Source organism: Cyrtonyx montezumae, unplaced genomic scaffold (assembly GCF_038088225.1).
Source record: "Cyrtonyx montezumae isolate F1298 unplaced genomic scaffold, pur_monq_1.0 scaffold_49, whole genome shotgun sequence".
NCBI lineage: Eukaryota > Metazoa > Chordata > Aves > Galliformes > Odontophoridae > Cyrtonyx > Cyrtonyx montezumae.
The window spans coordinates 833,022-846,129 of NW_027072055.1; the positions used below are offsets into that span (position 1 = coordinate 833,022).

The window sequence follows — 13,108 nt, forward strand, 5'->3', positions numbered from 1 at the left end:
TCCAGAGGGAGGGAAAACATGAAAGAGCAGAGAGGTCATACGATCTCTGTCTCTTTCCAGCTCCCTGATGGCCAACGCAGCATCAGAGACTCAGTATCAAAAACTCTCTTTCATTTATTGGATTTATTAGCTTCAATCCCACTTAATTTGTATTTCACTACTGTAACTAAGTTATTTTCCTCAGATTATTGCCAGTGGTTTTTGTGGTTCCTCTTCTATCTACGCCCATCCCCCTGCCACCACCCTTCTGGCCGTGGAGCATGTAGGCCCCCTGTCAAGAAGACAGCCCTAGGTCTAGAGCATGACACCTCTGAATGCCAAAACACATGGCATAAGATGGCAGATCCATACCTTCAGTCCTTTGAGGAACTGTTTGGTGATGGCTACAGCATCCTTGGGACCAAACAAGGACCCGTTTCCCTCCATATTCCACAACAGGCACTAGCTGTACATGGAGAGGCAAAACCAGAGTCCTATTAATCTGGAAAACAAGATGCCAAGCAGTTGTTCAGTCAGGTTCAGTAGAGGCACTGGAACAATGACCAAGAAGTCAGAGAGACTGATGCAGTCCTAAGAGAAAAACGAAGGGAGAGAAGAATTCTCTGAAGTCAAGAAGCAAGTGTGTGCCATGGCTCTGCCTGCATAAGGACAGGCTTTCATTTCCACAGTCCTATGCAGTGATAGCAGATCTTTTACACACTGACATCATTCTGCTTCTCCACCTCCTCACTACATTCGTCAAGCTCTGCCACCCTCTCCCTCCCAGCCAAGCCCCCCTTACTGTTCTGGTTAAGTTCCTTGCTACAGCTATAGTCTACTCAGCGGGAGGTGGAGGAGGGAGAAAGGAAGCGTGCACCAGGCTGTCTGCATGCCATACACAAGTCTAGATGCCAGGCAAGCACAGCATCTATGCTTTGTTGAATTCTTCCTAATATCACTGATTTAGGAAATGGAAATTAAGTAATTATTTATGCCTTTAACACCTACAGGCCCCAGTCAAGCTTCGTGCTCCTTTTGAGAGGTGTGGTGCAATTCAACAGAAAACATTACTGTGCAAAGTCCAGGCAAGCAACAGGCACTGCCACCAACTAAGAACAGTTTGACTGCTGTGTGCCCTCCTGCCATTCGTCCAGCAGCAGGAGAAATACTGCATTACCTTTTGATATCTCTCTGAAACACCCGTCCTTGAGATCTGCCATCAGCCCTGGTAGGCTGTTGCTGCTGTGCCACTCGTAGTGCAGGGCATGGAGCATCACCAGTCGGGCAGCATCGAGCTCTGTCACCTTGGGGTTATGCAGGAGGCACCACACATCCTGCAGCAAGATACAAAGTGGGATTAATGGAGGGGCCTTCAAAGCACATTAAATCAGACTAATATCAGTCCCACTGCCTAGTAACAAAACTGCATGCACCGTATCATAAGCAACAGACCTGAGCTTTCTATGTGCTCTGCAGATAAGATTTATTGGGGTAAAATGGACTGCAAGTTGATTTCATGGGGCTGGGCATTCTCTGTAATCCTCTGTAACACACCATAGTGTGCTGCACAGTGAGCCCAGCTCAGTGCATTCCTCCCAAAAGGGGCATCCGCTGATGCTCCTAGAAACCTTTAATGTCTGCCCTTTTACTTTTCCAACCCAAGTACAGCAAAAGCTAACCCACAGGTTCCATCATAATATGAATCATCAACAAAAGAGTGCTAGCAGAGCTACACTGTTAGTCTTCTCGTGGAAAACTAAAGTCTGTGTGGGGACAAAGCATCCAAAAAACAATCCACATTAGAGCACTACAGAGTCCACAATTCTCCCTGCACTGAACATTAAAGCAAAAGATCAGCCTGTACTGGCTCACCTGTAGGAGAGCAGCAGAGCTTCCAGACATACAGGGGTTGAAAGGGCAGTTCCAAGACAGGGACAAAACCAGCTAGGAGGAATTTTTCCATGCTGCAAGAGAACATGATCTTCAAACACCCCAAGAATCCCAGCACACCTTGGCAACACTCTCCCAGCCTCCCAGAGAAATAATGTGAAACAATGCTGCAACAGTTGTTACTGACTGAGCTGATTCAGCTATGTTTGTTGTTCTCTTCCCTCTGATGCAGACCAGTTTTAGAAATATGGGCTAACATCCTGGCTGTGAGCAGTTCACGAGGGTAATGAAGAAAACTCTTGTTGAGGTCAGGAATTCACCTGTCAGGGTAAAGACAGAGTCCCACAGAAATGCCTGCTTGCCAGATTTTGGATCTTGTGCTAGCAGCACAGAAGCAATGCCTATAGAAGTGGGAAGCTTGTAAAACAGAAAAGCTATTGTCCATCTGAGGAGATGGGATTCAAAACCTCCCATTCATCTCTCAAGCCTCACATCCAGTGTCAGGATTAATAAGAGACTGGGAAAAGAATAACCAAAATGTACTCTGCTCAAGGGCCCTTGGCCACCAGAGACATGAGCAACTGCTGAAGTTTCATCAGTGGGAGCACAATTCTGCCTTTATATTGTGCACTGGTTATTCTTCATCACGTCTGTGACTTTGCCCCTTCGCTGCCATAAGGAGACTGCAGCAGAAAACAGCCTGGGGCACTGCAACTAGAGAGATCTCTCTCTCTCATGTAGAAAAATACCGCTTCCATTTTTGCATTTTGCTTTTGTCTTCTAGCTGCTACGTGGTTTTCAGTCACTCTCAGTTAACAGAAACACAGTAGAGCCCTTTAGGCATGTAAACAAAAACAAGCAGCCTGTGTGCCTTAAAAACCACAGAAACACCGCTCAGTGCAGACTGAGACCTGAGTTAGCATCGAGGTGATTCTAGCTAACAACCTTACCACCACAGCATGAAGTGGGGGCTGACCTCCCTGCACCTCCACCCAGTTTCCAGCACTGCCACATATTCCTCTAAGCATAACGCAGTAACATCCAACTGCTCCACCTCCAGAAGTTTGTGTCATCCCTTTCTCCAGGGAATCCGAGATAACCTCTAACTAAAAAAGACCAACGTCTTCCAAAATGGACCCCAGTGCCAAGCACCCAACTTTCAACACTCATGCTCTGTGCTAAGTCTTCAGCAGAGTATCTGCTCATAAAATCAGAAACAAAGATCTCAGCACAGACATGATTTGCTGACAGATTAGAAGTCAAACATTTGACTCTGAACCTGCAGCACAAGCCGAAACCAGAAACCACAACATAGCAAGAGAACATCAGAGGTTGTGTTCAGCAAATGCATTATATAGTTACAATCCCACTACAGTACCTGGTCACCAAAATTCTACCAAATGTAAGCTATTAAATCACATCTATCTGCTCACAGATCTATACAGCTGTGGTGACTTCAACAGGTCTATACCGATTCACATCAGCTCAGCATTTGGTGACAGATGACAGTGCTCAGAGAGCTGATGTTATCACTTAGCCACCCACTTGGTGGGTGAACTTGATTCAACTGTGGGGCTTCTGGAATCCAGCAGGCTCTAAACAGCAGCTCAGGGAGCAGTCGGAATGAGCAGGCTTGTAGGCTGTGCTGCAGTGGTGCAGAATGGCCTACCACAGGGTCTGACCCCCAGTAAAAAAAAATACCGTGCTGAACACAGGGCAGTGGTTCCTGCCCCCACAGATCACTCACTGCAGAGGTCTGAAGTGGACTGTCAGCATACAGTCAGCAGTGACCTGCACTGTCCTACAACACATGGGCTTTAACAAGTCCTGTCTGTACCCTCATACCTGCCATGGATTCCAGCTTCTGCAGCTCCTCAGGTTTCCTCTTCTGGAAATCCCCCATAATATTCCTGATGGACCTGAACTTTGCAGAGATTGGCAGTAACACGTTTTGCATGGAAAAAGGAGGGGATCTGAGAGAAAACCACGTGAACGTCCTGATAGAGCTAAAACACAGAGGCCCTCCGCACCCAAAACACTTAAGTGATTCCTCTAGTGACACAGTGGATTCAGAGTCTGTTCCTCAAACATTTGTCAGTACATTACAACCAAAATAAATTCTGTTCTAACCCCCTGCAGCTCCTGAATGAGACAGTCCACGTTCTCCTCAAGGTACACACAGCAACAGCGCGGCAACGAGAGGGGCTCAGCCCCATCCCCCATCCCCGCGGGGAGGGCTCTCAGCTCGGTGGGCTGCAGGAAGCAGACGGCCTTCAGGTGCTTCCCGGGCTCCCTGCTGGGGAAGTCGATGCGCTCACAGAGATACACCTCCTCGTGCAGGATCTCGGGCTGCGCGTACACCATGCTGACCGCGCCGGGCTGCGGGGAGCGCCGCGTCACCGCGCGCCGAATAACGGCCCCGCGCCGCGCCCCGCCCGCTGCTCACCGTCTCCCGATCCGTCCGGAGCCCCTCCATGCCTGGCCCGCTGTCCTCGGTCATTTTCGACACGTTCTGCTCCACAGCGAGCACCGTGTTCATCTCCGCTGTGCGGCTCGGCGCGGCTCGGCCCGGCCCGGCCCCGCTCCGCCACACGCCCGCTGGGCGGTGCAGCCCTCCAGCGGCAGCGACTGCTGAGAGCGGCGCGGGGCCGCACTTCCGCTCCTGCGCGGGGCCGCACTTCCGCTTGTCTCTGCTTACGGCGGTAAAGATACGCAGAAATATCTTTACAAAAGACAAGCCTGTTTTTTTCGGGGTTCGGCTTGGAGAAGCTGATCACTGCGAAAGACGATAATGCTGTGCGTGGCAACGAAGGTAGCACTCCCTGCTGGCTTATCTGTTGGGCCAGGTATGTCACACTAACAGAGAGAAAAGGAAAGAAAACTGAGAAATGGGGGATAAAAGGCCTTCACTGAACTAACGGCTTTGGAGAAGAACTCCAAAGAAAAACATCTTTGACGGAGAAGTCCTGAAGAGAAAAAACCTTTGACGGAGAATTCCTTGAGGGGAAAAACTCTTTGGAAGTAGCCCTTGGCCTGCTTGCTGTGAAGCCTCCCGGCTTTCTCCCATCCCCCGCGGTGCCCAGACAAGTTCCTGAGAACAACGGTCCTACTACGAACCTCGCTGGATCCACGGTGGTGATTATATCTCTCTTTCTTTCTACCAATTCTTGTAGCTAACTATAAATCTGTGTATCTGTAGTAAGGTTGTAACTGGGGAAGCTAGAGCATTAACAGCTTTAATTCCACTGAGTTGGATCTACAGTGCAGTGAAAGAGTGAGTTAACTTCTGTTAGTTGTCATGTTACTTGTTTCTTGTAACTAAGAAGATGTTCACGTTGTTGGAAGGCAGTGTCTGATGCTTGTACGTGATGCAGTTTGCAGTAGGTTTTGCAAGTTACTGAAGCTATGGTATCTAGTATAATAATTGGCAATGTCAGTCTCCAGGGAGAACCAAAGGACTGGCATGACCAGCTGGCCTGCTGTCCCTCAATAAACAGTTCCTGTTTTTGTATGCCGGTAAATATATCAGGGGGTTCCTCTCGAGTAGAGACTGGGGACTACTGATTCTGCTCTGTGGTTCTTGAAAATAAAATGAAAAAGAAGCCTGAGGTGCCCCTGAATAAAATTTTATCTGGTTATCTAGATTTCTTGAACGGAAGATACCATCCATTCCTCGTATAGTTTCCTTATGTGTGCTTTTCTCACGTGTTGCTATTGGTCTAGGGCAGTCGTTCAGTATGGAAGAGTGGAAGTAAGGCAGTGACTGTCTTGCCCTAGTGCATTTCTTGAATGATCTGTGAACGTTTTGCTTCTTGTTCAGTTCTAAGTCTTGGATTATATGATTTAAAGGTGACATGATATTAATATATTTAATTGTACTATGTTTCCTAAAACAATCCTCTCCTAATACTTTTTTTCCCTCAAAACTTCCTTTTAGCAGACAATGGCTCAGGATGTCTTGACTGACTTAAAAGAACATCCTAATGCGTGTACAAGAGATGATAACTATTCTGGAGTTCTCTCAGAATGAATACCAAAGTAAGCAAATCAACTTTTATTTATTTGTCTTTCATCTTTTGTCCACTCATGAACTTTGAGGAAGGCATCTCATTTCTAGCTGTAGACTTTTTTGATTCAAACCACATTTTCCGTGTCTTATTCCCAAAGGTGGCTTTAAGCAGAAACTATTAAATGGACAAAATATTTAAATCTCCTTTTACATTCCCAAGTGTATTTCTCCTTTTCAAAAAGGAGGGGAAAGAAAATAAGGAAGAGCTAAATTGGAAGTTGTGGGTTTTTTTTTGTTGTTTTTTAATTTTTTCAAGGCACATTTATAAGCACAATGCCAGTTCCGGAGACTTGTATATATATGTAATGAAAAATCTCCTAGACCCACATTTTGTTCGTGCTTAAGTGCTTGGCTGTCTTTGTTAATGAGAGCCATGTGCCTGTAACTGATGAGATAATTTATCCCTAGGTGTATTAAAGACAAAATAGAAACCATTTTAGGCCAGTATTTGAGCAGCCACTGAAAATTAAGCACTTCAGACTCTTTGTAGTAGGAAATTAGTCTTGAGTGATACAGAAAACACACTTGCTTTGTACTGCTGTTGTAAGTCCATCCATCGTGGTAGAGATGAAAAGGGATAGCATTCAGTTTTTGTATACATCTTTAAAGGTTTTGTCTTAGGATAAGGCTTTTGTGCAGCTTGAACAGAAAAGTTGATGGAAGTATTTTCACTGTCTTAAGCTTGATAATTATTATCCTGAGTAATTGATAGGCATGGTTTTCTTCTTGATACACACTGTGTTTGAACCAGACAGGTAGATGAGGGAAAGGCTGTTGATGTAGTCTACCTGGACTTCAGCAATGCCTTTGACACAGTCTCCCACAGTATTCTCCTAAGGAAACTGGCAGCCCGTGGCCTGTCTTTTTAGACAGATTTCCTTGAAAGAGTCCAGCAGAGGGCTACAAAGATAAGGGGCATGGAACACCTCTTTTACGAGGAAAAGCTGAGAGATCTGGGTCTGTTCAGCCATGAAAAGAGAAGACTCAGAGGGGATCTGATCCACATGTGTAAATATCTAAGGAGTGAGAGGCAAAGGGATGAGACTGGACTCTTAGCAGTGCGTGCTGATAGGATGAGGGGAAATGGCCACAAACTGATGCACAGAAAGTTCCACACATATGTGTGTGGGAACTTCTTCCCAGTGCAGTGATGGAGCACTGGCACAGCTGCCCAGAGAGGTGGTGGAGTCTCCTTCTCTGGAGACGTTCCAGACCCGCCTGGACGCCTACCTGTGCAACCTGGGCTAGGGAGCTGCTTTGGCAGGGGGTTGGACTCCTTGATCTCTAGAGGTCCCTTCCAACCCCTACAGTTCTGTGATTCTGTGATTCTGTGATTCACTGCAGAGCTGCCCCGATGCCGCTCCGCCGGCGCGGCGGAGAGCCCCACTCCTCAGTTGGGTTTCACTTCGGGCTCTCACCCCGTCCCCTCCTGCCCCACCCCGTCCCCTCCTGCCCCACCCCGTCCCCTCCTGCCCCACCCCGTCCCCTCCTGCCCCACCGTGATCCCTATTCCACCCCATCCCCTCCTGCCCCACCGTGATCCCTATTCCACCCCATCCCCTCCTGCCCCACCGTGTCCCTTCCCATCCCCTCCTGCCCCACCGTGATCCCTATTCCACCCCATCCCCTCCTGCCCCATCATGTCCCTTCCCATCCCCTCCTGCCCCACCTTGTCCCTTCCTGTCCCCTCCTGCCCCACCCTGTCCCTTCCCATCCCCTCCTGCCCCACTATGATCCCTATTCCACCCCATCCCCTCCTGCCCCACCCCGTCCCCTCCTGCCCCACCCTGTCCCTTCCTGTCCCCTCCTGCCCCACTCTGTCCCTTCTCATCCCCTCCTGCCCCACTGTGATCCCTATACCACCCCATCTCCTCCTGCCCCATCCCATCCCTTATTCAACCCCGTCCCCTCCTGCCCTACCCTGTCCCTTCCTGCCCCTCCTGCCCCACCGCGTTCCTTATTCCACCCCATCCCCTCCTGCCCCACCCTGTCCCTTCCTGTCCCCTTCTGCCCCACTGTGATCCCTATTCCACCCCATCTCCTCCTGCCCCACCTTGTCCCTTCCTGTCCCCTCCTGCCCCACCCGTCCCCTCCCCCCACCCCACCCCCCGCAGGCTCTGTCCCCTTCTCAACACGACCTGGCTCACACGCAGCCCCGCAGCCCCGTGTCCCTCCCATTTCCCACCGCGGTCACGCACAGATTCCCCCCCACGCGCAGCGCTCCTCTGTCACCCCATGGCAACACCAGATTGGCCCCACAGGACCCACACTTCCGGGTGCTCCCCCCACAAACCAGGCCGTGGGTCCCCCACCCCATGGCTCACAGAACCCACCCGGCCCCCAAATGGGGTCCTAATCCTAAAGGGGAACAGATGGCACCCAGGGGATCAGACCCTCCCCCTCCCCATGGCACCCAGGGGATCAGACCCTCCTCCACCTCCTGAGAGCACCCAGGGGATCAGACCCTCCCCCTCCCCCTGAGGGCACCCAGGGGATCACACCCTCCCCCTCCCCATGGCACCCAGGGGATCACACCCTCCCCCTCCCCATGGCACCTAGGGGATCACACCCTCCCCCTCCACATGGCACCCAGGGGATCAAACCTTCCCCCTCCCCCTGAGAGCACCCAGGGGATCAGACCCTCCCCCTCCCCCCGAGGGCACCCAGGGGATCAGACCCTCCCCCTATGGCATCCAGGGGATCAGACCCTCCCTCTCCCCATGGCACCCAGGGGATCAGACCCTGCCCCTCCCCCCCATGGCACCCAGAAGATCAGACCCTCCCCCTCCCCATGGCACCCAGGGGATCAGACCCTCCCCTTGAGGGCACCCAGGGGATCAGACCCTCCCCCTCCCCACATGGCACCCAGGGGATCAGACCCTCCCCCTCCCCCTGAGAGCACCCAGGGGATCAGACTCTGCCCCTCCCCCCCATGGCACCCAGAAGATCAGACCCTCCCCCTCCCCATGGCACCCAGGGGATCACACCCTCCCCCTCCCCATGGCACCCAGGGGATCAGACCCTCCCCCTCCCCATGAGGGCACCCAGGGGATCACACCCTCCCCCTCCCCTTGAGGGCATCCAGGGGATCAGACCCTCCCCCTCCCCCCCATGGCACCCAGGGGATCAGACCCTCCCCCTCCCCCCGAGGGCACCCAGGGGATCAGACCCTCCCCCTCCCCCCGAGGGCACCCAGGGGATCACATCCTCCCCCTCCCCCTGAGGGCACCAAGGGGATCAGACTCTCCCCCTCCCCATGGCACCCAGGGGATCACACCCTCCCCCTCCCCATGGCACCCAGGGGATCAGACCCTGCCCCTCCCCCCCATGGCACCCAGAAGATCAGACCCTCCCCCTCCCCATGGCACCCAGGGGATCAGACCCTCCCCTTGAGGGCACCCAGGGGATCAGACCCTCCCCACCGCCACGACCCACCGCCCTGCCTCCCACCCCCTGCCGCCCCACAGATGCACGGCAACGAGCCCCACAGATGCACGGCCACGACCCACTGCCGTCAGGCAGACGTCTCTGTATGGAAAGGCCGTCCCCACAGGATCGGGGAGGGACTGCGGCGGGGGGGACACGGCAGCCAGTAGCAGCGTGGGGGGAGCATCCCGGCTCAGGGCCGCAGCCGTCACTCGGTCCAGCGGTGGCCGCAGTGCGGGGCTGTGCAGACGTAGTAGAGCCTCATGGCATCCTGCAGGGGAGGGGGAGGCGGCGGTCGCAGCAGAGGGATAGGAAGGGGCAGCGGCGGCAGCGGGGAGGCCGCGGGAGCCGGGGGGGAGCCTCACCTCCGCTCTCGCGCTGTGCGACTGGAAGAAAACGGCCTCCTTGTGCCCACACCTGGGGGAGAGAAAGGACGGCGGTGACGCGGCGGGGCCCCCGCGTGGCACAGAGAGCACGGGAGGGGACGCTCAGCAGCCCCACGGGGAAGGCACGGAGCCGTCGGGAGCCGACGTGCAGGGGACGGCGGAGCCCCGCAGCAGGAACACGGCAAGGACGGCGCGGCCCCGACGTCGGGAAGGTGGGAGCCCAGAGGGAGAGCGGCGGGGCTGGGGACGCCCGCTGCGCCCGAGGGAGCCCCTCACATCCCTGCACAGGGACCCCCGGATCCTCCTTACTTCTGGCAGGGGTGGTCCTCGGTGCGCGGCAGCGTGGGGTCCTGGGAGACGTCAGCGATGATCTGCGTGAGCTCGCTGCCAGGACAGGAGCAGAGCTTCGTTACCCCGCAGCGCCCGAGCTCGTTAAGGACCCCACCGCCTCCCTCGCTAACGACCCCCTCCGCTCTCTTTGCCCCAACCTCCGCCTTAGGACCCCCTGAAGTGGGGAGCTCGAGGAGGGGGGCGGGGCTCGAGGAGGGGGGCGGAGTTCGAGGAGGAGGGGGTGGGGCTCGAGAAGGGGGCCGGAGCTCGAGGAGGGGGGGCGGAGCTCGAGGAGGGGGGGCGGAGCTCGAGGAGGGGGGGCGGAGCTCGAGGAGGGGGCGGAGCTCGAGGAGGGGGGGGCGGGGCTGGGCCCCACGGGGGTCCGCACTCACTCCACTTCGTGCGTGATCTTGTTGACGTAGATGCAGCTGCTGTCGGCCTCCTGCTGGTAGTCGCAGTTGCGGCACTGGGGGGCGGGGATGGGGATGGGGAGGGTCACGGCCCGGCCCCGGCTCCGAGGGACGCTCGGGGGCGCGCGGGATCTCACCGCGTAAAGCAGCACGCGGCTCTCCTTGTCCTCCTTGGGGTACAGCATGTTGTTGCTAAGGAGAGACGCGAAATCAGCGCGGGGCCGCGGCCGGAGCCACACTCGGGCTCGGTCCCGGGCTCGGTCCCCTCACCACTCCTGGCAGAAGCGGATCCCCACGAAACCGGGCTCACACGGCCCCTCCGGCTGCATGGCGAGCGCGGCGGCGCCCAGAATAACGAAAAAGCGACAGGAGCTGCTGCGCATGCGCACCACTCCGGCCACGGCGCAACGGACAAACGCAACGAAACTCAACGCGGAGCTCCTGCGCGTGCGCACCGCTCCGACCACGGCGGCCCCGCGGGGTCAAGAAGCATCGGAGCGCGGCCGCCCCGTCCCCGCGTTTACCGACGCGCCCCTCCAAAGACAACGTGGGCCGGGCCGTGGGGCCGTGGATCACTGCTGAGAAAAGCGGCCGCTTCTGCAGAGGAACGGCCGCGGTGGGAGCGCCGTATGATCCCGTGCTTATGGCCTTACGTCCGCCTGGCGTCCCGTTACCAGTGCTGTCCCCGGGGCTCGCTCTGGGGGCCCGTCTTCATTCATGTCATAAGCGCTCAGAGCCCAGTTGGAGTTTTGGCGACGTTTTATTACAGTCAGAAGGTGAAAGCGATCGGCGAGCGGCGCTGGCTGTGCCGGGGAGCCTCGCTCCGCAGCGACGCACCGCGAGGAAAGGAGGAATGCCGAATTAAAGGGACAGTCCGTCCGTATCCATCGCATCCCAAGCTCTGATCATACAGAGGGTTACACTTAAGGGTCGGTTTTGCTGTCAATCTCCAAACCCTGAAGGGGCAGAGCCCCTCGCTGTGCTTTGTTGGGGGGGTACCCAGAGCCCCTCGCTGTGCTTTGTTGGGGGGGTACCCAGAGCCCCTCGCTGTGCTTTGTTGGGGGGGTACCCAGAGCCCCTCGCTGTGCTTTGTTAGGGGGGGTACCCAGAGCCAATTTTTGGGCCAATGCTTTGCGTTTTGCTTCCAACTTTGTGTATCTGATGCCGTTTCTGTTCAAACTGTGGGGTTTTGATGCCATTTTGAGGCCAATTTGGGGTTTTGTTTCAAGTTGTTTGTGTTTGGGGTGTAAGTTTATCATTCTGGTGCCATTTGGGGCCAGTGATTTGCGAGTCGAAGGTGAAACTTTGGGGTTTTGGTCGCATTTTTGCTCCCAAGCTCTGTTTTCGGGCCCAGCTTTGGGCACCCGGCACCACTTCCCGTGGTGGGTTTTTCTCCCCGTTGCCCGCAGCCTTTTTCCAGTGGTCCGCCTCCGTCGAGTGCCACTTCCTGAACGGCACCGAGCGCGTGCGCTTCGTGGTGCGCCACGTCTACAACCGGCAGCAGTACGTGCACTTTGACAGCGACGTGGGGCTCTTCGTGGCCGACACGGTCCTGGGAGAGCCCTCGGCAGAGCTCTTCAACGCGCAGCCCGACGTGCTGGAGAAGAACAGGGCAGCGGCAGAAATGCTCTGCGCACACAACTACCACATCCTGGCCCCCGTGACGCTGCAGAAGAGAGGTGAGCTCACGAGTCCCGTCGTGACTCAGAGAGGTGAGCTCACGAGTCCCATCATGACTCAGAGGTGAGCTCACGAGTCCCGTCGTGACTCAAAGAAGAGAGGTGAGCTCACGAGTCCCATCGTGTCTCAAAGAAGAGAGGTGAGCTCACGAGTCCCGTCGTGACTCAGAGTTGTGATCTCACGAGTGCATCTTCCGCCCCGCCGCTGTCCCCCTCCCAGAGCCCAGGCTGAGGGTCGTGGCGCTGCCGTCGGGCTCCGCGTCGCATCGTGCCCGCCTGGCGTGCCACGTTTCGGGTTTCTACCCTCCGGACATCGAGGTGAAGTGGTTCCGCAACGGGAAGGAGGAATCGGAGCGCGCGGTGTCCACGGGCGTCATACGCAACGGGGACTGGACCTACCAGCTCCTGCTGCTGCTCGACCCCGGCCCGCAGCCGCACGGGGACACCTACGTGTGCCACGTGGAGCACGCCAGCCTGCCGCACCCCAAAACCCAGCCCTGGGGTAAGCCCCCCCCCCAACCTGATCCCCGCCACCTGCAGCGGGAGCGCGGCCCCACGCCGAGCCACGCGTGCCGTCCCTGCAGAGCCCCCGGCGCACGCGGGCAGGAGCGAGCTGCTGCTGGGCGTGGGGGGCTTGGTGCTGGGCCTCGCCCACCTGCTGCTGGGGCTGCTCGCCTTCCTGCGTGCCAAGGGAGCCGAGCGCTGGGGCGGCGGGGCCGCGCCCGGGGGGCCGCGCTGATGCCCCCGCGTCCTCGCTGTCGTTTCGGGGCGCCCCGATCCCACCGTGCCGGGTAAGGTCCGCTTCCCCCAGCGCCGTCCGTGGGAGCGCGGCAGCCCGAGCCCACACGCTGCTCACGGGGCCCTCTTTCCCTGCAGGAGCCCCACTGAACTATGAAAAGAGATTTCAGTGGATTAGGGCGATTAGTTCAATGGGTGGGA

General features: G+C 56.0%; 2 protein-coding genes across 2 annotated transcripts; one reads left to right on the forward strand and one right to left on the reverse strand.

Annotated features, from left to right (window-relative positions):
- Positions 1-3,719: 3,719 nt before the first annotated feature.
- On the forward strand, positions 3,720-12,908 carry LOC136055890 (class II histocompatibility antigen, B-L beta chain-like). Its single transcript, XM_065747759.1, has 5 exons — positions 3,720-3,810; positions 4,042-4,146; positions 11,900-12,169; positions 12,390-12,671; positions 12,754-12,908. Exons 1-5 carry the CDS (start codon positions 3,720-3,722, stop codon positions 12,906-12,908), a joined length of 903 nt encoding a protein of 300 aa, XP_065603831.1.
- LOC136055902 (DNA-directed RNA polymerase II subunit RPB9) lies at positions 9,561-10,822 on the reverse strand. Its single transcript, XM_065747768.1, has 6 exons — positions 10,761-10,822; positions 10,628-10,682; positions 10,473-10,546; positions 10,060-10,134; positions 9,730-9,781; positions 9,561-9,635 (listed from the first exon to the last, which is right to left on the reverse strand). The coding sequence occupies exons 1-6, from the start codon at positions 10,817-10,819 to the stop codon at positions 9,573-9,575; spliced, it is 378 nt and encodes a 125-aa protein (XP_065603840.1). The 5' UTR covers positions 10,820-10,822; the 3' UTR covers positions 9,561-9,572.
- Positions 12,909-13,108: the final 200 nt, after the last annotated feature.